Source organism: Capra hircus, chromosome 25 (genome assembly GCF_001704415.2).
Source record: "Capra hircus breed San Clemente chromosome 25, ASM170441v1, whole genome shotgun sequence".
NCBI classification, from domain to species: domain Eukaryota; kingdom Metazoa; phylum Chordata; class Mammalia; order Artiodactyla; family Bovidae; genus Capra; species Capra hircus.
This window is the reverse complement of record NC_030832.1, coordinates 12,716,445-12,742,681: the sequence shown is the minus strand read 5'-3', so window position 1 is coordinate 12,742,681 and position 26,237 is coordinate 12,716,445. Positions and strand designations below refer to the sequence as shown.

General features: G+C 43.7%; 1 protein-coding gene across 1 annotated transcript in view; it reads right to left on the bottom strand.

Moving 5' to 3' along the window:
• Positions 7,893-26,237, bottom strand: part of ERCC4 (ERCC excision repair 4, endonuclease catalytic subunit) — a 41,355-nt gene continuing 23,010 nt past the window's right edge. The window contains exons 8-11 of the mRNA XM_018040904.1: positions 25,340-25,937; positions 23,470-23,562; positions 14,780-14,892; positions 7,893-12,707 (exon numbers count right to left, since the gene is read on the bottom strand). Of these exons, the coding sequence (XP_017896393.1) occupies positions 11,974-12,707; positions 14,780-14,892; positions 23,470-23,562; positions 25,340-25,937 (1,538 nt within the window). The 3' untranslated portion in view covers positions 7,893-11,973. The remainder of the gene's footprint in view (positions 12,708-14,779; positions 14,893-23,469; positions 23,563-25,339; positions 25,938-26,237) is intronic.

The window sequence follows — 26,237 nt, the reverse complement described above, 5'->3', positions numbered from 1 at the left end:
GAAATAAGGCCTTGCTGGGCAGTTTGCCACAAAGTCTACTGTTACAGCCCTGGTAACCTAGGCTCATGGCATCTCAGAACTCCGCAGTGCATATCAAAGTGCTTGGAAGGTTTGGTCACTTCCAGCAATGAGTATGTGTGTGTATATGTACATGTGTGTTTAATCTAAGTAATACTCTACCGTCATTCCATTATTACAAATACAAAAGCTGGCTCTGCTTTCAAGATTCTTTTAAGATCTGAAAAAAAAAAAAAAATCCCCAACAACCTGTAACTCCAGCCTCTGGGCCGTATTCTTCTTACTGCCTGTCACGTAGTAGGGGCTTCCTGAGTGTTTTATTGAGTTCACTGGCACTGTTTTCCAAAGAATGATGTTGAAGACCCTCGCTTTCAAGAGTAAACACTTGTTCAGTGAGTCGTCCTTTCTACAGATCCTGTTTATACAGGCACACCTTGTTTTACTGTGCTTCACAGATACTGCATTTTTTTTTTTTTACATATTCAAAGTCTGTGGCAACCCTATGTCAATCATGTCTATTGGCATTTTTCCAACAGCATCTGCTCACTTCATGCCTTGGTGTCACATTTTGGTAATTCTGGCAATATTTCTAGATCTTTCATTATAATATTTGTTATGGTGATCTGTGATCCATGATCTTTGATGTTACTGCCATGACTTATAGAAGGCTCAGGTGATGGTGAGCATATTTCAGCAATAAAGCATTCTTTAATTAAAGTACATATATCATTTTTTAGACATGATGCTATTGCACACTTAACAGACCACAGTACAGTATAAACATAACCTTTATATGTGCTAGGAAACCCCCAAATTCATGTGACTTGCTTTATTATGATACTTGCTTTATTGAGGTGGTCTGGAACCAAACCTACGGTATTTTGAAGGCATGTCTATATAGCAAGAAGCAATCTAAAAAGGATGAATATATTTATGGGGGAGGTATGTCAGAAGGATAGTTGAAATTTGGGACTGTCTTTGGATGTTAAGGACACACTGCTGTTGTACGTAAGGTCAGCCACCCTGACAGGGACACACCTTCAGAGTGTGTTCAGAAGCCAGGGAGTCAGAAAATAACACACACACACATATTCAGTGACAGAGAGATGAAGAGATTAAGGCAAAGCCCGCCTACACTAATGACCCTCTTGTACAGATGACAGTCAAATTTTCCAAATCATTTTGTTTTGTCCGTCGAATTCGGTCACCAAAAGACAGCAGCAGACAGATGGAACAACGAAAGAAGTAATTAAAACCTTACCCGAAAGGTTATCAGCCAGAAGCAGGAATTATCGAGAGAATCTCTCTAGGAGAAGGATGGAAAAGCCACTTTTCCTGTCCACCATGGGTGTGTTATCCGAAAGGAGAAAAATATCACATACTTTTCAGAAGAAGCTCATGGGCCAGCCCACGCAGAAACTCATATTCATATTTTCCCAATTGAGGTCGATCACATCTAAAAACATCTGGACCGCCCCTCCCTTCACTGTGGCTGTTTCTTGATTAGCCCCACCTGCCAAGCCACTTGGTTCTTTTTTGCCATCTAAGCACATATGTGTTCATTTTCCCCTAAACTAACTTGCTCGTGGGTTTGCTGGGGTCCGAGTGCTAAGTCATTTCACGTGTGCGGCACCGCCCATCAGCGTAGCACAACTGGGTGCAGTTATGCTGTTGGCTTGACCTGACTTGTATTTGCTGAAATGGAAAGGCACCCGGGGCATAAACAGATGTCTCTAGTCTCAAGGCTGCTAGGGAGCGGGCGGAGGCAGGCACAGGGAAGGGCCTTCCTTTTGTCTTTGCTCCCCAGCATCTACCCCTCTCCAAATTTGTTGCCGGTCTGTGCTTTACCTATTCCTGCAGTCATGTGTCAGTAAAATAAAAGAAAAGAAAGAAAAAAGCTCACCTACCAAATACACTCTAGGAGTGTGGGATCAGCACACCAGGGTTAGGCGTGCACACTTCATCTGTGTTTGCACCCAAATACAAAGCAATAGGGGCTTCCTTCCCTGGTGGCTCAGATGGCAAAGAATCTGCAGTGCTGGAGACCTGGGTTTGATCCCTGGGTCGGAAGATCCCCAGGAGAAGGGAATGGCAACCCACTCTAGTACTCTTGTCTGGAGACATTCATTCCATGGACCGAGGAGCCTGGTGAGCTATAGTCCATGGAGTCACAAAGAGTCGGACACGACTGAGCGACTCACACTTTTCACAAAGCCACAGATGGGTATGCATGAGACAAGTGAGGGCGGATAACAAGAGCTTCAGAATAAATCACCATAAAAATGGGTTGGCCAGGTTTTTTTTTTTTTAATTCCACCGAAGTGTTAACTGTGTTTATTTCTTTAAAAAAATAATTTGTGGTATAATTTACATACAATAAACATCACATACTTAAACTGTATTTCCTGAATGATAACTGGCAACGTGTATGTTGTGACATCATCCCTGTAAGAGTTTGGACACTTCCATCAACTCCAAATGAGTTTCCATGTGTGTATGGCCAGTTTTCCAGTTTGGTAGCCCTTTTGGTTTTGAGGGAATTGGAGCTCACCTAGGAGTCCAGGGGTCACTGATAATGTTGAAGAAATCTACAGCAACCTCACCTCGTTCCCGATACCCCTACCCCCGCTCCCGCCTCCGCCCCAAATCCACTGCTTCCGCAGGAAAAACAATCCCTCTGACCAACAAAAGACTTGGGACTTCCAGCATGACTCACCCTCAGTCCTGGGGCGCATACTCGGTTTCTGATAAGAGGCAGTCAATCTGTCCTCCGTTTGTTTATAATGAGTCATGCTGGAAATCAGGCAGCTCCTTTTTTTCTTCCCCCTCCCATGTCAGGGTTGGGCAAGAATTAGAGGCAGATACACCACCATTCAAGTGCAGTCATCCTTAAAGCGTCCGGTGACTCAATGGGGCCCCCTACCGGTGGAGACTGGGAGGACCACGTCATGGAGCGAAGGTCTGCCTTTCTCACACTTGAAGGCCAGATCTTACCGACTTGCAGGTTGATAAGAGAAGTGGGAAAACGCAACCGAGTTTTCTGGGCATCCTGCCCACTACCCCCAACTATCAGTGGCAGAGTGGAGCGTGAGTCACAACTTGCAGCCGGTGTATACACTGGAGCGATTAGCCACATAACTGCTTCAGTGATGAACCTTCCCCCAGCTGCAACCCGCCTCCCCCTCGGAGAACTCTGCCAACAGTCTCAGGGGCAGGAATACTGAAGGCCGAGGTTTACAAAGCGGGAGATGTGTTTCTTTTAGCTAGTGCCCTCTTGGCCTCGATTTAAAATTCCTGCACACGAATCTGAGGGGAGCAGGGGAGAGGTTTCGACTAGAATTGATGTCATGATCAAGCCAACGTAAAATAGATTGATCTACTGCTTCAAGGTATTGAGGCAAAGCGCTCTGTTTGGAGAACAAATCACCATAGCAACGCAGCCGCCCCAGTTACAGTAGGCGCGCAGGACGACCAAAATAAAAATCCTTACCAAGTCTCAGGATTGGCTCATGAGAGCTGCTCAACAGGCTTTCAGTTTCCAGACAGCATGAGCCAGCATGTATTTTGGTTTCCTAAATTGCTGAAAAGGACGCTTTAAATAATAATAGAGCTATCCAGCCAGGTTACAAACAGAGGGGTTCTGGGCTGTCCCCCCTTTCAGCTTAAAACACAAGCAGACCTCAGTGCCAAGCAGCAGCATTTGTCGTTGAAACAGACTTTGGAAAAGGGCTCATTGTTACTTATTGTGGCTTGCCAGTTTCGTTCCAAGTAGGGGGTACATGGTACTCTAAACGCTGATTTTTAAGAAGAGCCAAATCTGTATGAAAACAGCTTTTCTGTAGGTGTGAAAGGAAGAAAAGCAAAACCACTCTTTCTTTCCTCCACCCCCAGGATCCCAAGCACTGGGCTTGGATTCCATTAATTATCTGCCCTCTCTCCAGCATCTGCCTTCTCTCACTTGGCTTTGTTCCTTCTGATCACCAACAGACAAAATTGCCTTGGCCATGGTACTTGCCCATTCTCCTCTTCATCCACACTGTCCAGGCTTCCTTTGGCCTCTCAGTCTGGTGTGCGTCCGGAGCTCCCTGCAACCACCATCCGGGATGCCCAGTGTTCTCTGCCTGCTGCACACCCAGGCAATAAGCATTCCTACTGTTCCACTCCTAATCCTGTGGGCCATTCCCTTGAAATTCTCTCCTGCCTTTGATTCTGGTTGCTGCATGATTCAGAATCTTCTTTTTATAGTCTGTCTCTTCTATTGTCTCACCTCCTAAATTTAGGCACTTTTTAAGTCCTGTTTCATACTTGCTTTAACCATTTATCTGATGTCTTCAATTCTCATTTCTAAGCAGATATCTACTACATTTTCAGCTGAGACTGTTTGCCTGTAGATTATATCAAAGCCAACCCTATCAAAACTGGATTTAATCTTCCCAACACAATCGGATCCTTCTCCAGGCTCTGTTAACAGCATCATCATTTCCTAAGGCTTAAAGGTTAGGTGTTATTTAGACTCTTCCTAGGCAGATATTTTCTTTGCCACATTCCATTGACTGTCCATTGATGCTTCTTCCATTTGTGTCCTTTTTCCATTTCCAAAGCTATTTGAGTTCTGGTCATCATCACCAGAACTGTTGCTGAAATTGCTACAACTTCTGAAATGGTGTTTTCACATCCAGCCCTTCTTCAAGACAGCAAATTGTGGTAGAAAGAAAGGAGGCTTTGGAGTTGGACTTCCATCTCTGCCATTTACTTTCATTGTGACTTTACTTTCATAATCCCTGACTCTTAAGTCTCTTTACCTGTAAGACAGGTCTAAATCCGTAGTTTGAGGTGTGAGGATTTAATGGGGGTAACACATGTGAAGGACAGAGAAGCCTGGTGTGCTGCAGCCCATGGAGTTAGAGAGTCAGACACGACTCAGTGGCTGAACAACATATGCAAAAGGTCTGGCGCACTTTGAACGCTCAGTTGATGTTAGTTCCTTTCCATTTCAAACTCACTACCAGACCTAAGCCTTAAAACAGACTTCCTAGTCACGCCCTTCTCTTACTCAAACATACGTTTTTCTACCAAAATAAGGACAAACTCCTTGAGCCCAGCACTTGAGAGACTTGCATATGGCCCCCTGTCTTGCTCCAACTCTGCTGTTCACGACTCTTTCTTTAAACACCGTCTGCTCCTTTGCTGGTGCTCTGGACTTGGACTGAAGCGCATTGTCTGCATCTCTGTCTGACGAAACTCTAGCTGTTCTTTACGACTCATCTCAAATTCTGTCTATCTGAGGCCATCCATGCTCCCTACCATCGGATATGACATCTTTCTCTGGCCCCCGGAACACTTATCCCTCTCTAGCGGCATTTTTATTATTCTGCTTGGCTCATGTTCTTTGTTTGAATTCTCTCTACTGCACGACGAATGTCCTTGATGGCACAGACTGTTACTGCACCGAGCCCAGAGTCCTCCGCCTTATGCAATAAACGCCTTATGCCAAAATCAAACCTGTCTGGTCACGCTTCCCTTTGTCTACTGAGCTTTCTTCTTCCTGAAGTTTCTGTTGGGTGTCACCTTTCCCAGAAACAAAGTTGCACAGGGAAGCAAATCGCTAACTCAGTGAAAGGCATTCTCTCAGACACCGAAGTTCTGGAGCTCATCATTACGGGAAAAGTGACCCTGAATATCCTCCCAAATAACCCACGTCACCATTTCATCAGACCCAGTTGATTTACTGTTTTCATAAATCCCAGGGAATTCCCTTGTTTGAAATCACAACTGATTTTGTTTACTTGTCTCTCAGGCCCTCAGGGAGCACTGTTTGATGCAGAAAAAAGTTCTTCATGCAAATAGATCCTTAGGAATGTCTGAAATTTTTTTCCTCATTCATTAATCAGCCTTTTTAACAATGATAATACAACACAGAAAAGGAACTCAGATTAAAGATTCAGTTGAGTGTTTGTAAACAATGAAAAACATAGGTCTACTGAGCCAGCATCTTAACATGTATCTATGGTTCTTAAATATTTAATCGATTCATAGTTTTAATATTAATGTCCTAGTTCTAAAGTTCAGCTCTTAAATATATGTACATATATTATGTATGTGTGTGCACGTGTTCGTGCTGTCGATTCAGTTGTGTCTCTTTGCAATCCCATGGACCTTAGGCCGCCAAGCTCCTTTATCCATGGGATTTCTCAGGCAAGAATACTAGAGTGGCTTGCCATTTCCTCCTCCAGGGGATCTTCCCCACCCAGATAGAACCTGTATCTCCTGCACTGAACGTGGATTCTTTACTACTGAGCTGCCAGGGAAGCCATATTGTATGTGTGTGTGTGTGTGTGTGTATATATATATATATATATACACATATCTTTTTTCCTCATTCATTAATCAGTCTCTTTAACACTGATAATACAACGTAGAAAAGGAACTCAGATTATTCAGTTGAGCTTTCATAAAATGAGAAACAGAGGTCCACTAGAAGGTTTAATTTGTACTTTCTAGTTTACAAAGTTTCATTTTAGGATGAATGAGGCTGGAAATACGGTTTCATCATTATATGGGAGCTCCTGTTGGCAACATCATTTGCAAAGTACAATTTTCAAAAGGTTAAATACATGGGCTCTCATACAAACAGAAAAACAACAGAAGTCAAAGTTTTTTTTTTTTTTTTAATTCAATCCCATTAATGAGGAAACCAGTTAGATATTGACTGAGTTAAGAGAAAATTGAAGGACCTGGAGATTTGTAGCTGGTCAAAGGAACGTAGAAATAAATTTACTAACAAATGCAAAATCGGTTAATGTCCCACCAGACAATAACCTTTGTGATGTTACTGGACAAGACTTATCTGTAGAGCTATCAGCTTTCTGCAAGTTAACCTCTATTCTTTATAAGCACGCAAAATAGTTTTCCTAAGCAGTCAGCAAAAGGTTCACAACTCTAGAAAATCAGATAATCCCTGGGCAGCAGAGGTCACTAGACAATACCCAGGTCTGCAGAGAAGAGGTGCTCAGTATTCTCGTTGACCTGTTTCCAATTCGCGTTATTTGCTCTGCACACTCTTCTCTGAGAGGCATGGAAACAAACCAATCTGCTTTCTCTCTATTTGTTATTAGATTCAGGAAAGGAGACACAAAACATAGTAACATAGTTTCCCACTCTCCACTGGGCCCTCCTTTGCCCTCAAGTTTTTCATTATGAACTCTGAAGTCCAAGTGCTTGAGTTGAAATCATGGTCCCACCATTTATCGGATGACTTTGGGAAAAATTACTTAACCTCTCTGTGCCTCAGTTCCGTCACTGTAAAAGAAAATTTTAAGTATCTGTAACTTTATGGCTTTGCCATGAGTTAAAAGAGATAGAGCACAACTGCTAATAAATCTGAGTTATATTACCACTAAGGGTTTGATGCCTGGGTTGGGTTACAGTGCATGGGGTCGCAAAGATTGGACGTGACTGAGCAACTTAACACTTTCACTTTACCAGGGTTCATTATTCTACCAAAGTATTAATTGGGACACAAACATTTTGAAAATGAATTGACACTAAAACATTAAAGAGGGTTTAGGTTCTACATTTTAAGGCAGAAGCAAAATAACCGTTAGTCCCTTAGTTGTGTCCAACTCTTTGCAACCCTATGGACTGAAGCCCGCCAGGCTCCTCTGTCCATGGGATTTTTCCAGGCAAGAATACTGGAGTGGGTGGCCATTCCCTTCTCTAGGGGATCTTTTCCACCCAGGGATCAAACCCGGGTCTCCTGCATTGGCAGGTGGATTATTTACCATCTGAGCCACCATGGAAGCTCAAAATAATTAAATCATCCAAATGAGCAAATTAGTAAACTAATAACTTATTTAAGAGGTTACAATAAATTCTTGTTTCAAAAGAATAATTTACTTCTTTCAGCTTTGATGTTAAAGGGACAAAAATGTATGAGTCACGGGTGGCAAGAATTAATCTTTGTTGAGTTGAGGTGTCTCAGGCACTGTGCTTGCAACACATTCATTCAATTGTCAACAAACGAGTATTTTCAGAAGGATCATTTTTTCCTCCTCCTAAGGACACATACTACAAAATGAAAAGCAGCAAAGGAAAATAACCAGAAGAAAAATACACTGGAGCCTTAGAAAGTGGGCTAACCAAGCAAGTCACATGCCAAAGCAGTGGTTCAAAGCGCATTTCAGCTTTAATCACTTACTCTGTATGAAAAACTAATTAAATATTCTCTATAATTTTAAATTAAATGTACCAACACATTGGTAACTATCATGTACTGGGAATGTATTCCTTTCCGTCACTCCACTTGGTTGCTTTTATTTTGCCCACAGAATGTTGAGGAAAATACTGAATAAATACACATTTTATTAAAACATACACAAACAACTCTGTCACAAATTGATATAAATGGTTAGGTATACCTCCCATCCCAATTTTGGCTTATATAACCTTGAATCAAAAAAAAACCAAAAACAAACACACACGGGTGTAGGCCACCAAAAACCTATGGATAAAGATGGCAGATTAAGTACTGAAGCTCAGAATCAGACAGGAAATAGCTATAAACCAAAATAGAAAGCAAAATAATGAAGAAAAGTGACAACTCATGTTGAAGCCTGGGTAAATTTTAACAGGCTCAAGCCTGAGAAAAGAATTTTCCTAAAATGTTGGTTCTTAAGGGGACATTCCTAGGTTCAACTGAACACAAAAGAGAAGGGAATTTCCCTAAAGAAGTTTTCTGAGCCAGAAGAAAATCAAATTATGCTTGAAAAACAAAAGCAAAGACTAATAATGCCTGTCTCCCCCCTCCCCCCCATTCACTTCAGTGTAGGTTTTCCTGCTGGAGGCCATTTATTAACTCCATACTCTTGTTTTCTCAACACGACCAAACCTAGTCTTAACCTTCTGCGTCTCAGAGGGTTGATAAATGAGATAATTATTTTCAGTCCTCTCATGAGCTGGGAAACTACGATCTGGATGTACCCAAACATACGCAGACATAGATATACTAAGCCTCAGATTAAAGAAACAGTAACTGATTGCCAAAAGGATATTATTTATGGCCACTATTAAAAATGATTTCTTATATATAATTTTGAGAAAGTATCAAGAGAGGCACTGTGATTTAAACAAAACTGAAAACCATTTCTCACAATATTTCATGTACCGAAAGTTTTGTGCAAAAAACTTGTAAACTAGAATAATGCTGGTCTCGAGTTCTTAAAAAAAGGTTTTAAAAAAGCTAAGCGTAAGTTTATAATTGGGTATTTGTGATTTTGGAAAAAAAAAAAAAGGGCAAAGCTAATAAAACGCTGCTAGAAAACAAAGTGATAAAGATTTTTCAACTGCATGCATTTCTAGTTCTTTGCCAGATTCTTAGGCTACAAAAATTTGTAAAAGTTGATGTAAAGTAAATACGTGATGGTTATATTGAAGGGTTTTCAGAACTGGAGACACTAAGATATATTTATTTAGTTGGAAGAGGAAGTGGCAATAAGAGCGTTTCAATTATAATGACCATTTTAGAGTTCATGAGAAACCATCATTCATAATTTAAACACATTGGAGCCAGTGCCCCCTCTTAAGATGTCCAGTAGGTATATGCATTGTGCATGCTAAATCGCTGCAGTTACATCCAACTCTGTGCAACCCTATGGACTGCAGCTTGCCAGGCTCCTCTTTCCACGGGATTCTCCAGTCAAGAATACTGGAATGGGATGCCATACCCTCCTCCTAGTAGGTACAACAGCAAGTAAGTCTTTGGGAGCCAGAGGACGTCGGCTCTGCAAATACAACCAACTAAATACAACCATCTTTCTATGTTGTAGCAAGTAACGAGGACTATTTAAAACAGTAGCTTTAAGAGAGCTTATTTTTGAAAACTTGGAGTGAAACCCTTCTCAAAAAATGTGCTGTTAGGATTTTCCTTTTATGTAATGAAAGAACAATAAAAGGCAGGTGGAATTATACTCGGGGTAAAAAATAGAAATTACATTTCTCAAGCAGAATTGCTAGGATGGAGTGAAGGAAAATGATAATAACCATTCCTATCTGAGGTGGTATCTATTTTAATGTACTTAAAATGCATGACTGTGACTGAGTGCTTAAAGAAAGAAATGCAGAGGAAAGTGAGAGTTAACATATGTGCCTGACATTTTGCTTTCTATTCTCAAGGGTGTATTTTTAACCCTGGGACAGAGTATCCCAAATCTTTATTCTACCATAAACTAATCTCTGTTTCTTGTCCTCTTCTCTCTTCTCCAAGTCACTCTACAGAGTCTGATGGTAACAATTCGGTACCCCTTCATTCATTCTTGTGGTACCGTTGCAAAGAGTTCAAAATCCACACACTTTATGTCAACATACCAAGAAACCAAGATGTCAAGACAACAGATTCGGCTGAGCGATGGCACCTGAAAGACTGTGGTGAAGATGAAGACCATTTCATGCCACACAGTCCCCTGTCTACTCTGAGTTCAGACACTGTGACAAACAAAAACACAGCTGATGCTGACAGAACATGACCCTATGTGATGCGGCCAGCGAACTTATGCTCTGGAACAGCAGCTCTTGAGGTAGAAGATCGACTCCTCACTAAGTATGTGAATAGTATCTAAGTTAATAATGGTTCAATATCAAAGTTTAAAAACTGCACAAAGATGCTGTGAAAGTCCTGTATGTATACTTCTGTAAGAAGCTAAGTAAAGTCAATCACAAGAAGGTTTGGAATGAGATTGTTTTCCTTATGGATTTTTAAAATATGTATTTCTTTAAGATTTTTATATATTCTATGCATTGATCTTCCATTTCCTTGCAACACTTGTAGTTCAAATCAAGGAAGGAAAATTGAATCTTAAAAACTGTGGGTCCCTCCTTTGCTTGCATCCAGTCCTCACATAGAGACGCAGGAGGCCAGTCTGGCCCAGGAAAGTGGGGGGCAAGGGGCCTGGGAGAGGACCTGTGCTGGGGGGGTCCCAGGTGAGGAGACACTGGGAAGGAGGGCATCTAACAGACTCCTGGAGTAGCCATTTGGTCTTAGAGATCGCTGGACTCAGGAGGTTAAATATCTGTAGAAACAGAATTTTTAGGGTTCCTTCTAGACAATCCAGTTCTGTAAATAGGTAATTCATTCTATGTCTTAAAAATACTGGTTTTGAACAAACCAGGTATGGTTATAGTACATGCTACGTCTTCAGGCGGTCAGAACACCAACTGGCCTGTTCTAGAGGTGGCGGTCTTTCTTCGATTAGCAGTAGCAAGTCCCGTGAGCTTATCCTCGAGGCGGGCAGCTAGGAGAAGCTCGCAGCTGAGGAGAGCGTGGAGAGCACTGGTGAGGGGGGGGCAGAGATGCTCCCTTCTCAGAGTCCCAGAGGTCCCTCTCAGACAGAGGGTAAGAATGCAACTGTGCATTTCATTAGTCTCGGGAGTAAACTGAAGTTTCTGCTTGTTTCATAAACAGCCTTCTATAAGCGCCTGCAGACACCTTCCTTGATCCTGACAACACCTCATGTAAAGATGGAAAGTACTAGACCTGGCACGGATGGTGCAGAGTGAAAATGATGCCTAAACACAAAGCTCAGAGCCCAGCCTTGGCCTCTGGTCCCCTGACCCAGGAAACAGCACGACTGTTCAAAGATTGAAGAGAATGAGCTTTGTTGTTTGGCTGCTGAGTCGTGTCTGACTCTTTTGTGGCCCCATGGACTGTAGCTCACCAGGCTCCTCTGTCCATGGGATTTCCCGGGCATGAATACTGGAGTGGAGTGCCATTTCCTTCTCCAGGGGATCTTTCCAACCCGGGGATGGAACCTGCGTCTCCTGCACTGACAGGCAGGTTCTTTACCACTGACCCCCTGGGAATCCCAAGAGAATGAGCTACTGGGCTAATAATAAAGATCTGTGAGGGCAGGCCAAGAGCAGCTCAGAAGCACAGTCAGGGGGTAAGAAAATAGGCAGCACTGCTCATTTTTTCATCTTCCCTCTGGACAGGACCTCTGCATAGGAAGTGTGAATGAAGTCATAGAGCTGCCGCGCGCTGGCCGTGTTCCCCAGCATGCTCGCCAGCTTGTCGAAGGACAGGCTTGCTAATTCCGCGATGTTCTTGACGTGGTTCATCAACGAGTGGCAGTTCTTGGCGTTTATCCCTGGCATTTTTAACAAGAAGTCCTGGGGACCTGGGTTATACTTCTCTGCCTCGGGGAGAGTCTCGGAATCGGCGGTCACAGCCATGGCGGTGGTGGCGTCTGGCTGCGGCTTGTTCTGCTTCAGCTCCTCAAACAGCTCGGCAGTGGCGTGCGGGGAGGGGCTCCAGAGGATCCGGAGCCGGGGGAAGTGCAGCGTGAGGAGGGTGAGCTTGGAGCTGACATCGTTGCCGGAGATCTCCTGATAGAAGGCGCCGCGGGACATGAGAGAGAAAGGCTTAGTGGGGTCGAACTCGATCAGAAGCACCGGCCGCTTGTAGTAGCGGGACATGGAGATGCACTGGCTGTAGAGGCGGCCGTTGTTCAAAGAGCCAATCAGGTCACTGATGCTCTTGCGCTCCACGCACATTTCCGGAGTCAGGATGTAGTCTCCGACCTCCAGGGTCACTGGCTCGATGTCGATGCCCCGGCGGTGGATCAGGGAGGGGAGCTCACTTCGAAACTCCCGCATGTCCACAACGATGCTCTGCTGGGTACTGTTCTGCTCTTGGCCGCCTGGGAAGAAAAAGAAGCATTTTAAGAAACGTTGCTGAGGAGTAACTCTCAAAGATGGAAGATCACAATTTAAGTCAGATGTCTGTGTTCCTGCTATTAATCTCCCACGCCTGGTTACACAATATTACGTTATTCCACATTTTCCCGTATTTTCAAAAAGGTTTATTTACGGTTGAAGGCAATTTCCCTTAAACTAAATAGAGCTACTAGGAAATTGGGGTCTCTTGGTAAATACTTCCTTACACACAATTCACAGGCACCAACACTCACCATCGGCTTCCCTCTGGGGCTCCTCTTGGTCCCTCACTGCTGCACGACTACTCTTTACTGACCACCGTCACCCCGATTCCTAGCACAGAGCCTCGCATGCAGGAGATGCTTAGTAACGTCCTCTCAATAAACTGCCATGTGAGCTGCTATGAAAAATTCTGAAGCTTTCTGTGCTTGTATCAATGAGTCCAGAGACAGAAAAACGGAAGAAGCTGGGAGAAACAGGAGCACAGAGCTTCTCCCACTAATGTGCATATGAATCGCCTGGAATGGAGTGACAACACCTACTGCATTCTGTAAGTGTGGAAGAGGGTCCAAGAGCCTGCATTGCTAACAAGCTCCCAGGTGATGCCAACGCTGCTGGCTGAAGGACTACATGACGGCTTCTGTAGGTAGAATAATGTCCCCCTCCCCCCAGTCCCCGGAAGATGTCTCTGTCCTAACCCCTGGAAGCTGCAAATATGTTACTTTACACAGCAGAGGGGACTCTGGAAATGTGATTAAATTAGAGGCCTCAAGACTGGGAGATTCTTCTGGATTATTGAGACAGGTCCAAGGGCCCTTATAAGCAAAGGAGGAAAGCAGGAAGCTCAGAGGCAGAGCTGCTGGTGTTGAAGGCGGAGGAAGGAGCGATAAGCGAGGGAGCAGGCAGCCCTGGATGACCTGGAAGAGGAAGGGATTCTCCCCCAGAGCCTCCAGAGGGAGCGCAGCCCTGCAAACACCTTTTTAACTCAGTGAAACCCATTTGGACTTTGGATTGTATAATAACTGTTAGATAACGACTGCATGTTCTCTCAAGACCCTAAAGTTTGTGGCAATTTGTTACAGTAGCAAAAGGGAAGCTAATAGGAGTGCTGAGAAGACTGAACTCAGAGGGCAGATTTCTGTGAATAGCTTTCCGTGTGGTACCCACAGGCTCTATCTTCCTTTATATTGCCAGGTTATCTTGCTGTCCTGCATGAAATGTCCCCAACCTGTTTGAGTTAAGAATCTTCTTCAAAAGACACAGATGCTCTGAGGCCGTGCTTCCCAAAGTATGGTCCAAGGACCACTTCCATCAGATGCTGACCCCGTTTCAGATCAATCGAATCAGAATTTCTATGGAGTGGGGTCCAAGAATCTACAGTTTTAACAAGCATAAGAGGCTATTCTGAAGTACAGTGAATTCTGAGACATACTGCTTTAACTGCATTGACCCCACCAAAGGAGAAAGCGACTCAGCCATACTGTTTTCCCATGCCACCTGGCTGAAGGCAGCTGCTGAAATGGGGATCTGGGTAGTGGGAGGGACATGGTCATCCTTGGACCACAGTGCAAGGGGCATCCAGCATGTCTCGGTGGAAGGCCACTGCCTGGATGCTGCAGGGCAGTGAGAGTATCACATACCCGGGGTCGAGAAAAGTGCCAAGAAGCAATCAGCAAACCTGGAAGGGGTGGGAATGCACCCTGAACAATGCACCATGTCTTATCTATGAGGACACTGGCCTCTTAGGATTAACATGAGAACCTAATCACCATTCACAAAAGCTTCTTGGCAAAAGTACATTCTGAATCTCAACCAATGCTGGAATGTAACTTATTTCCAATGCTGGTGCCTAGAACACAACCCCTCTTATCTTATGGGTGAGGAGCCCGAGATTCAGGAAAGACGTGGTTAGTGAACAGCAGGGCTGAGACCGGGATATGAGAGCAGACACCCACGCTGAAGAGCTTGTTGAGAAAAAACAAGCTGCAGAGAGACTCTGGAGCCCCACAGCCTCCAGCACGGGCAGCAGGAGAGCTTGGCAGAGGGCGGGACTCACCGGCTTTGCGCGTGTCGGTGGGAGCACAGGCAGACACGCAGCCTCTCACAAGGTCAAGGTTCGTTTCGTCTCTGCCTTCTCTTTCTTCAGGTATGACCATGCTAGCCTTTTCCCTGGGGGTGGAACACATCTTCAACCTTTCTGAATTTCAAAATTCCTGATTTTAATCTTTGGTAAATTATAACAGAAAATGATCTACAGAACTGTAGTGCGAAAAGAGAACCTGGGACACATCAGAAGGAAATATGCAGAGACAAGCAATGGGGCGTGGAAGCAGAAAGAGTTTCTTGGTTGGGTACTTCTGCTCATCCTCTGGAGTTAAAAAAGAAAAAAGCTTACTTATTTGCTATTCTGTATGTCCTCCAAACACTTTGAGTCATGAAAAAAGCATGTGGAGACTGCCACAAAGAGGTTACTGAGGCTTTTTATACAAATGTGCTAAATGTGTTACTGAGCACTGAAAAGAATTCAAGTAATTTATATTCCAATATTTTCAGAGAAATCATAAGATAATTAAAGACCAACGATTAAAGACATGAAAACATAAACGGCCAAACTAACTTTGATTTGAAAAACTCTAGGTTGGAGGCCCATTAAACACTCTCCAGTTTTAAAGGAAAATCATGATTAATAAAAGAAAGCAAATTTCCAACAGAGATTTAAACAAAAAAATCGACATCTCCGGTTATGCAGTACAGCAGTACTGAGGCACTAACTCAGCTGTTCATTTAAAATATTTAGGGCAGGCTCGCTCATACTATGCGAGGTACTTTAGATACAAATGTGGTTACCCAATAATTTCTGTCTTCAAGAAAGCTTAGCACCTTAAGCTGGTAGACTGACAAGCCTCTAGAGTCCTAACTCAGATTTGTAATCAGGAACCAGAATCATGACAGGACCCTCAGTAACCACAGAAGACTAAGCTAGGCTTATCATCATCTGATTTTTCAAAACCAGTAAGAGGATGGTAGAATCAGCTCAGGAAACAGCGAGCTGTGTGTCCTTTTGTGCCAGGTCGACAGAAAAGATGTGTAAGACTGCGTCTCTGCCCTGGCTGGGCTTGCAACTGAGTTGAGGAAATACAGCAACATGAAACACAACTGTGGAACTGACTGCCTACAATAAAAGAGCGGAAGGTGAGACAAGAGGAATCGTTAGCAACCAGTGATTCCAAAAAGGGCTCATACCCAGGGGTTTTCCAACCAAAGAAGATCAGATCAGATGGAGCAACTCCTCAGCCACTCTGGATACACAATGTCTTAGGGCACGGTACCATAAAGAGGTACCATGGGTGAACAGAAACTCAAGTTTATAAGTTCTGTACTATTTGAAATAATATACAAATGCAAAGTTGTTATTTGTGTAACACTTTATGAACAGATTGCAAAGGCCAATTGTTCCAGTTCTGTTCTTGCCCATTATTCTCAACACCAGTGTCAAGGGTGGTTACTGTAGAATTCTTTGCAGTGATCATAGCTCCAAAGTCACTCAGTACTGCCCTGTCACACCCACCAGACTCCAGCTGGGGACAAATGGTGAACTGTCCAGAGAACTCACTGCTCTTAAATTTCTTTTACATTTGGGATCAACATGGGGGATTTTTCCCCCTTTATCTCCACTTATCCTACTGGCTAAGCCATCACAGGCAGGGGCAGCCTCCTTTCCTAATCAATCTGTTACCTGTGTGTGGCTGCAGAGCACATGGGGTTAGAACTCAGACTCTGCATCCACATGTTGTGGATTTGAAACCACTTACTGGCTGTGTTAACTTTAGGGGAGCTTTTTAAAGGCTCTGTCCCTCAATTCTGTGTGTAAAATGGGAAGAATACTAAAACCTAACCTCAACAGGTTAGGAGGAAGCACAAGCCGGAATCAAGATTGCCGGGAGAAATATCAATAACCTCAGATATGCAGATGACACCACCCTTATGGCAGAAAGTGAAGAAAAATAAAGAGCCTCTTGATGAAAGTGAAAGAGGAGAGTGAAAAAGTTGGCAAGCTCAACATTCAGAAAACTAAGATCATGGCATCTGGTCCCATCACTTCATGGCAAATAGATGGGGAAACAGTGGAAACAGTCGCTGACTTTATTTTTCTGGGCTCCAAAATCACTGCAGATGGTGACTGCAGCCATGAAATTAAAAGATGCTTACTCCTTGGAAGGAAAGTTATGACCAACCTAGACAGCATATTAAAAAGCAGAGACATTACTTTGTCAACAAATGTCCGTCAAGTCAAGTCAAGCCTTGTCTAGTCAAGGCTACGGTTTTCCCAGTGGTCATGTATGGATGTGAGAGTTGGACTATAAAGAAAGCTAAGCATCGAAGAATCAATCCTTCTGAACTGTGGTGTTGGAGAAGACTCTTGAGAGTTCCTTGGACTGCAAGGAGATCCAACCAGTCCATCCTAAAGGAGACTGGTCCTGGGTGTTCATTGGAAGGACTGATGTTGAAGCTGAAACTCCAATACTTTGGCCACCTCATGCGAAGAGCTGACTCATTTGAAAAGACCTTGATGCTGGGAAAGACTGAGGGCAGGAGGAGAAGGGGACGACAGGATGAGATGGTTGGATGGCATCACCGACTCAATGGACATTGGGTTCGGGTGGACTCCGGGAGTTGGTGATGGACAGGGAGGCCTGGTGTGCTGCAGTTCATGGGGTCGCAAAAGTTGGACATGACTGGGCGATTCAGGACTGAACTGAACTGAACCTCAACAGACTGTTATAAAGATCACGTAATATATGTAGGGCACTCAGAGTAGTACCCGGAACATAACAAGCACCATATATTAGCTTTTATTAATATTATAACTGTGTGTGCTCAGTCACTCAGTCGTGTCTGAGTCTGTGGCCCTCATAGACTGTAGCCCACCAAGCTCCTCTGCCCATGCGATTTTTCAGGCAAGAATACTGGAGTGGGTTGCCATGTCCTCCTCCAGGGGCTCTTCCTGACCCAGGGATGGAACCTGCGTCTCCCGTGTCTCCTGCACTGGCAGGCGGGTTCTTTGCCACTGAGCCACCTGGGAAGCCCTATAATGTAGTGACCTCTTCCCCTAACTATCCATGACTATGCTAAAAAAACTGGCGAAGGAAATGGCAACCCACTCCAGTATTCTTGCCTGGAAAATTCCATGGACAAAGGAGCCTGGCGGGCCATGGTCCACAGGGTCGCAAGTAGTCTGACATGACCAAACACGCACTTGCATGCTAAAAACCAGATTTCTTTCAAATGATTCTGCAACTGCTTCAGTTAATACTGTTAAACAAAACAGCTAGTGTAGTATGAAATGTTATAACTGCAAATTAAATCTCAGAAAACAACATACTCCTGAAATGAAACCAGGGTTGTGGAGAAAATATTAAGTCTTCCTAACTAGTAACTCAAATTAGTTTAACAGAAATTTGTCATACTTAAAAAATATTCAGTCCCTTGTTCACAACATCAGGCATAATCAAATTACTGTCTGTGACAGATACAAAATAATAACTGAACAATTCAGAGTCCTACAACCACCTGAAATACTGTGGTTTCTTAATATTGCTCTAACATCTCTAGTGGTATCTTTATAGCTTGTACAATGTGATAACACAGTGAGGAGGTACTGGAGGAGTCTCTTCAAATGGGGCATTTATTCAAGTCCTCATTCTAACCCATTTTGTGATATTTTTTTAACTGTAAAATTTCAAATAATCTAACCCTTCCCTTTGAAAAGTGATGACCTCTCCAAAACTATGTTTACTCATAATGTTATTACTAATTTTTTGACCCAGGGAACATTTTATTATCAATACTGAGACATGTAATCTTTTTTCTCTTTACTTGTCATCTGTAATCTACTGATCTCTAGTCCAGCCAAACAGTCCTTTCACTGCCAGCTTGCCTGATTCATTCCTCTCTGGTTATTTTAAACAGCAGCATTGCTTTTGTTCTTACAAAATCACTTGTGGAGGTCCTGGCAGAAGTGCATTTCCTCAGCCTCCCGTTACATTTTTCCCTAAGTCCAGGCTCAGTGCAGATGCTCTTTCAGCCATGCACCTCACATATATTTTGCTTTTCAAAACAAACACTTCTCTAATTCCCCAAGTTTTCTGGGAAAGTAAATATCTTAAGATTCTACTATCTGTGTGATATGGAAAGACCTAACATAATACACAGACAGTCACCAGTGAGAGAGTTAGAAAATTAGGCCAGGCCATAAAGATAAAGTCACACCGAAATCCGGTATGGAAATTGCTCTAGAAATTGAAAAGTAGGAGAAAGCCTACATCCTGGGTTCTGCTGAGGGACATTTCCAGTCAAGACCAGGCTGATCTGAGCCTTGTCACTGAGCCCTTTGAGTGTAGAGTCCCTCGTATAAGCTGGGAAATGCATGCAAGTCCCCAACACCTGGCTACAGTCCACTAATGGCACTCTTTTCTAGGCTATGTTCTGATGAGCTGGAGAAGACACAGCTGTGGGAAGGAGGCCTGGAGCATACAACTCACCTACTCAGATGCTACAAGCACCCTGGGCTACAGCTCTGGGCAGGAAAGGGTTCAGAGAGCAGGCCTGGGATGCTCAAACCCTGCACATTCCCAAGAAAGGCTTGTCTCCTCAGCTTGATTCCTGGAAACCCCTGGCCAGCTTCTGGGAGCTGAGCTTTGAGTCCGTGGACTACTGCGCCTGATAAGAGGGTCACACAGCCGGCCCCAGTGTGATTTATGGTGAATACGTTTCATCTCCAGGGAGCTGGAGTTTGTCCCTTGAGTACCACATCTGTATGACTGACTCCCAGTAAAAACGCTGGACCCCAAGTCTTGGGTAAGCTTCCCTGAGGATAATGCTGAGCGTGTGCTCTCACACACGGATGCCAGAATTATGCGCTTCCCTGGGACCTCACTGGAAGAGGACGCTTGGAAGCTCATGCTGGATTTCTCCTGGCTCCGTGTGTTCTTTCTCTCTGCTGATTTTACTCTGTGTCCGTTCTCTGTAATTAGCCACAATGGGGAGCATCCCAGTTTATCTGACTCCTGTGGGTCCTTCTGGTGACTCACTGAGCCTGAGGGTGGTCTTTAGGGACCCTCAACATAAACACCAACAACCTCGTCTGAATATTTTAGTTCCATGTTCTCAATGTAATCTAGAGACAGTCACTTTAATCAGAGAAGCCTGAGGCAAAGGATATTTTAAAAAGAGTGAAGGAGCCAATCAGGAGGTTACTGGCCCACATCCAGTGGCACCAATTCTTTGACTCCATTTCCTCAATATCGCTTAAATCTCTCTCCTCTCCATCAGCCTAATCTTAGCTGCCACTGGTTCTTATCGGACAACTGCAATAGCTTCCTGACTACTTCCCTACTCCATCCATTCCGAGTTTGGTGCCAGAGAGAGCCTCTGAAAACACACTACATCACTCTCCTACTTAGAACTCTGCAGTGCTGTCTTACGGCCTTCAGAGTCAAGCTCTGAATCTTTAACAGGCCTCCTGCACCTCTGAGCTTTCACACACACTCTTGAACAACACAACCCTAGGCCCACTTCTGTCTACTTAGCAACCACCACATATGCTCCCTAGGTCAGCTTAAAGGTCACCCCTTCAGAGATGCTGCCCCTGACGCAGCGCCCCCCGCGCCCCCGACAAACTATCATTCAATACCATTTTTTTTCACCTTTGCAGGCTACAGCCTGCAAGTGTTTATTAGACTGTGCACAACCATTCAATGTTTGTCTTTTACACTAGGGGATAAGCTCTAGAAGACAGAACTGAGCTTTTTTTCTGCACCACTGTAAGTCTAGCACTTCAATATAAGCACAGGAGTTGGCTTATAATAGATGCTCAAGAAACATCTGTTGACTAAGTCTTAGGAGATGAAGGTCTAGGAGACAGAGACAGAGAAGCTAAATGTTCTGAACAGGAAGAGCAAGTCTGTGTAACAGACATGGTTATAACACTTTTTGGGGTATTTTTTTCAAAAAGCATGTATACACACATATAAAATATCCTCCATGGATTATAGCTCACCAGGCTTTTCTGTCCATGGAATTCTTCAGGCAAGAATCCTGGAGTGGGTAGCCATTCCCTTCACCAGGGAATCTTTCAAACACAGAGATCAAATCCAGGTCTCCCTCACTACAGGCAGATTCTTTGCCGTCTATCTGAGCCACCAGGGAAGCCCACAAACTATCCTCCAGAACACATTAATAGAAAATACATATCCACAAAACACCAGACAGGAAAGGGCAATGCCAAAGAATGTTCAAATTACCACACAACTGTGCTCATTTCACATGCTAGCAAGGTAATGTTTAAAATCCTTCAAGCTAGGCTTCAACAGTATGTGAACTGAGAAATTGCAGATGTACAAGCTGGATTTAGAAAAGGCAGAGGAACCAGAGATCAAATTGCCAACATTGATTGGATCACAGAAAAAGCAAGAGAATTCTAGAAAAACATCTGCTTCACTGACTATGTTAAAGCCTTTGACTGTGTGCATCATAGCAAACTGTGGAAAATTCTTCAAGAGATGGGAATACAAGACCACCTGACTTGCCTCTTGAGAAACCTGTATGCAGGTCAAGTAGCAATAGTTAGAACTGAACATGGAACAATGGACAGGTTCAAAATTGGGAAAGGAGTTGTTCATTTAATTTAAATGCTTATTTAACTTCTATGCAGAGTGCATCATGCGAAATGCTAGGCTGGATGAATCACAAGCTGGAATCAAGACTGCTAGGAGAAATATGAACCACCTCAGATATGCAGAAGATACCACCCTAATGGCAGAAAGTGAAGAGGAACTAAAGAACCTCTTGATGAAGGTGAAAGAGAAGAGGAAAAAAGCTTGCTTAAGACTCAATATTCAAAGAAAAGAAGATCTTGGCATCCAGTCCCATCACTTCATGGCCAACAGAAGGGGAACAGTAGGCATGTACAGATGTTGAGAGTGGACCTTAAAACAAGTTAAGCACCAAAGAATTGATGCTTTCAACTGTGATGCTAGAGAAGACTCTTGAGTCCTCTGGACCACAAGGAGATCCAACCAGTCAATCCAAAAGGAAATCAACCCTGCATATTCACTGGAAGGACTGATGCTGAAGCTCCAATACTTTGGCCACCCGATGCAAAGAGCCAACTCATTGGAAAAGACCCTGATGCTGGGAAAAATTGAGGGCAGGAGAAGGGGGAAACCGAGTTTGAGATGGTTGGATGACATCGGTGATTCAATGGATGTGAGTTTGAGCAAACCCTGGGAGATGGTGAAGGACAGGGAAGCCTGGCGTGCTGCAGTCTATGGTGTTGCAAAGAGTCAGACACAACTGAAAAACTGAACAACAATGAAACAGATTCACAGACATAGAGAAAAGACTTCCCAAGGTGGAGAGGGGCTGGGAGAGGGAAGGAATGGGAGTTATATGTGGGTAACTGAATCACTTTGGTGTACAGTGGAAATTAACACAAATTACAAATCAACCATACTTCAATAAAAACTATAGAAAGAAAATACATTTTCACAGGCTGAAAGGACTGCCCCATAACTGTGGATCGATAGCTATAAGAATCCTTGCCTAAGGCATGCCACAATCACAGAGGAGAGGAAGGGGAGGGAAGGACAGCACAGGGTGCTGCCCCCATACTGTGCTGAGTGTCTTTACAGGGACTCAGAGGCACTGATTCAGGAAGTGCTCCTGTGTCTGGAAACCATTCCTGGATGCACTGGGGTATCTACTTACTTTAGGCATATACTGAAAGCCCACAGCCAGTGCTGGAGAATGGCTGTCCATTTTGAAACTGTGTCGAGGTCCTGGCTGGATAACTGCCACTAAAAGTGACTTCTGCCCTCTCATTGTCACTGCCATGTTGCCAGCGTCTGAGGCTTTTAAGACTGGTCTGGCTCGGTCCCAGCCAGGCTAGGCCATGGTCTCCTCTCATCTAGCCTCTTCTCTATCTCAGCTCAAGGATTCCCTGTCCAGCCCCTGCCTTGGCTCCTGGGGCCCCTGAGAGACCACCTGATCCATCTTCTCTCACCAAGCTGCCATCTCCTTGACAACATTCCTCGGGGGATGTTATCAGCTTTCTCAGATGCCTACAGGTAAGAGGCAGCCATGCAGTTTGCCAATATCTCACTTAGGAACATTTTCCTTCTATTAAACTAGAAGTTTTTTCTATCTGGATCTGGAACATTAAAGGATACTCATTCTCAAAAAACACACATCTGTTCATACAAATGTCACACTTTTATAAAAATGTTTTCTCAGAGTGATTCTACTGATATGAACTGACCAGGTCATAAAAGTATTTTGGGGTAAAGAGTAAAGCAGTCATCCACCCAAGACAATGGAGATTTCACAAGGGGAAAAAAATAATCATGATTCCAAGGTAATGGAGAAATCTTGGACATGGGGGAGGGGGAGAATTCTATTGCTGGTGCTTTAGGTTTTATTTCTTTACAAACAGAAAAGCAGTGTTCTTCACATTTCTAATAGTACATCAAACCCCTGAAAAGCAAATGCGGATGGTGGAGAGGCAGGGAAAAAAGAAATGGGTGCTGAACCATGTAAACCCTGGGGGGTTATCAGACCACGGGTGTATCTTGACGTGACTCTCCCTAGCACCTAAGGGCTAGTAGATATTCCCCCACCTAGATCCAGAGGAGCCTCTGGATCTTCAAAGGCCTTTGATTCCTTCATACTGATCTCCTGTGCATTTACCTTATGAGCTTTTCAAAAGCTTCCTTTTCTTTCCGCAAAGCAGTGAGATAGCGCTGTTCCTCCGTTGAACCTCCGTATATAAGAAAGTAAACCCTGCAAGTTAAGACAGATCTCTTTTAGGCTGCAAACACATAATTTTTAATCCCTGGAAGGAAAAGTGTGAAATCAGCAACTCAGAGTGTTCAAATAATAAATATTTGATGGAGAAGAAAAGGTTCCATTAATCACACACTTGCTAAAATCAAGCAGCCTAAACCCCACCTGTTAAAGGTCTCATTACCACATGGGCTTTTTTTTTCCTTTCTTCTTTCACCAAAAGGAGGAATGGAGTTTAGGTAAACACTGAAATATAACAAAGAGGGATAGAATAATTCTTTCCTCATAACTATAAACAAATCAGAAAACACAATCTTAGCGGCTTCTCTTCTTTCAATTTTTTCTTTGCACCCCTGCCAAACAATCGTTTAAAAAGTTGGAGAGCAGCTGTAAAAGCCAGCTTACGAAAGTTCATGTTAGTGAAAAGTAAACAAATGAAATCTATATGACCTTTATCTTCACAAGTAACTTCTCAGTTCCTTTTTATTCATGTCTTAACAGAACCAAGCCATCACACATTTTATATAAACACAAGGACACAGAGGACATATGGATTATATCAAGTGCCTCAAGAAATAATTTGACATATTCTTTTCTCTTAGAAAAGGCCAGCTTTCTCGTTTGTTGCTAAGAAGCTGAATGAAGCACCTTTTCTTCACCTTCCATCAGAGATATTTTTCCTTTTTAACCCTCCATTTTTCTTTTGACCTTCATCTTCCTAGATTGCATTTTTTTAAAGGGTGAACGTGGAAAAGGCCACTGGCCAATGAGTCCAGAGAACCCCAGCTCTGCCACGAATATATCAAGTGGCCACGGGCAAGTCATTCACCACCTCTGAGCCTCAGTTTCTCACTGTTGGACTGAGTGGTTGAGCTCCGAAGCCCCTTCCACTTCTGACATTTTGTTTCTAAGCATCACACAAGAGTATTCTATTATCAGGCAGCAGAGAACTTGGGTGCACACAAGCTATTTACAGTACTGATCAATGGCAAAGTATGAAAAATTTATCAGCCTATAATTATTTTACCAGCTTCATCTAATCTCTCTCTTCATCCTGCGTTATTTCTGACCCACCTCCTCCATTCATCTCTACTTGGAAGGGTTGCCTTCGTTAAACTGGCTGGAAAGGTTTCTTTTGGCTCTGCTTTTGGTTCAGGCTGAGTTCAGGATATTAATTTTGCTGTTTATTTCCCTCAGATAATTGGAGAGCCAGAACACTATATTCTTGGGGAGGCACCATTTTCTCATCTGATATTTCTGTAGATTTCTCATCTGATAGCTCGTGAAACTCAAGAAAACTTGGTACAATAATTCCCCAAATACTTCAGTTTTATGTGGCTGTAACTTAAGAGTCACTTCTTCAGATTTAAATGAAAGACATTTTTGAATTATGAAATGATTTTGCTGAGTCATAATTACATTAACATGTGGGAGAAGTTAGGATATTGTAAATTTCCTAGGCTTATTCAGAGACGGCACCCTATAGGCTACAATGATGCATTAAGAATATGGCACTGAACAGCAGGAGAGAAGGTTAACAAGAAGGGAGGCACTCCCCCAGATTCCCAGTTTCACTGCAGCATTCGGCCTCCTTCTCAGGTGTACTTCCCAGACTGGTCTGAACAGTCAAACGTTTCATAAACTCAGCCAACATCCCAACAAGGCAGCGTTAAAGATCAGCAAGCCCGTGTGCAACTGGTCTATCTGTGCTAAATCCTACAGAACTGTGAAGCTGAAGCCTGTAAGGTGAGAGTTCACCTTCCCTACAACTTGCCTGAGAGGCTTCCCGGGCCGAGTCGCCCTGTAAATTTCAAGCTGACGCACGAAGGTCAGCTCTGCGTCATACAAGACCACGTATCTCGGCTCCACCTCGTGGAGCACGCGTGTCAGAGCGTAGGGATCACTGCAGCCCAGGAGCGGGTGGATGATGGTGAGGGGGTCTTTCAGGATTCCGTAGGCGGCATCGGAGGACACATTCACATCAAACTCCTCGTGCTTAATGTCTTCTGTGCAGCTCTCCGGGCTACTGGTCAGCTCTCCTGGGCTGCCCTCCTCAACACCCGCCTCCCCCTCTAGTGCTTCAGCTCTTCCTACCATCTGAGTTAAAGTCATCCTTGGTTTCTTCTTTCTCAGGGCCTTCTCTTTGGCAGGAGGCCTGTCTTTGTCTCGGAGGTCTTTGGGCCTCTTGCTGGATTTCATGATTCTCTTTGAGTCATCTTCCTTCCTTAACCTCATCCATACATCTTCGGCTTTGCTGTCCTTCTCAAAGGTTTTTCTATAGAGTCTCAACAAGAAGACCTCTGCTCCGACAGTGAGGTACTCTCGCAGCTGGGAACACGTCCTGTCATCACTTGCGCAAATGAGAACTTGTCCTAAAATTAAAAACAGCGTTATGGAGCTATTAGCTCACTTGCTCCCCTCCTCCCTGTGTGCCCCCTCCTCCTGTCCCATCATCTCACCTCCTTGGTGCTAAAGATAGTTTACAATTTGTTTAACAAGGGTCTCAGATGCTCATCAAAGACTTTCACCTCTCTGCCAGGATCACTTAAATCTTTTGGGTAAAGTTGAAGCCAGAAATATTTAGAGACTTATGAAAATATAGCTGTGGTATAACGGAGGCTTTAAAGGAGCTCTTTTTAATTAACAATCTTCCAGAGGATCTGGAAATACTA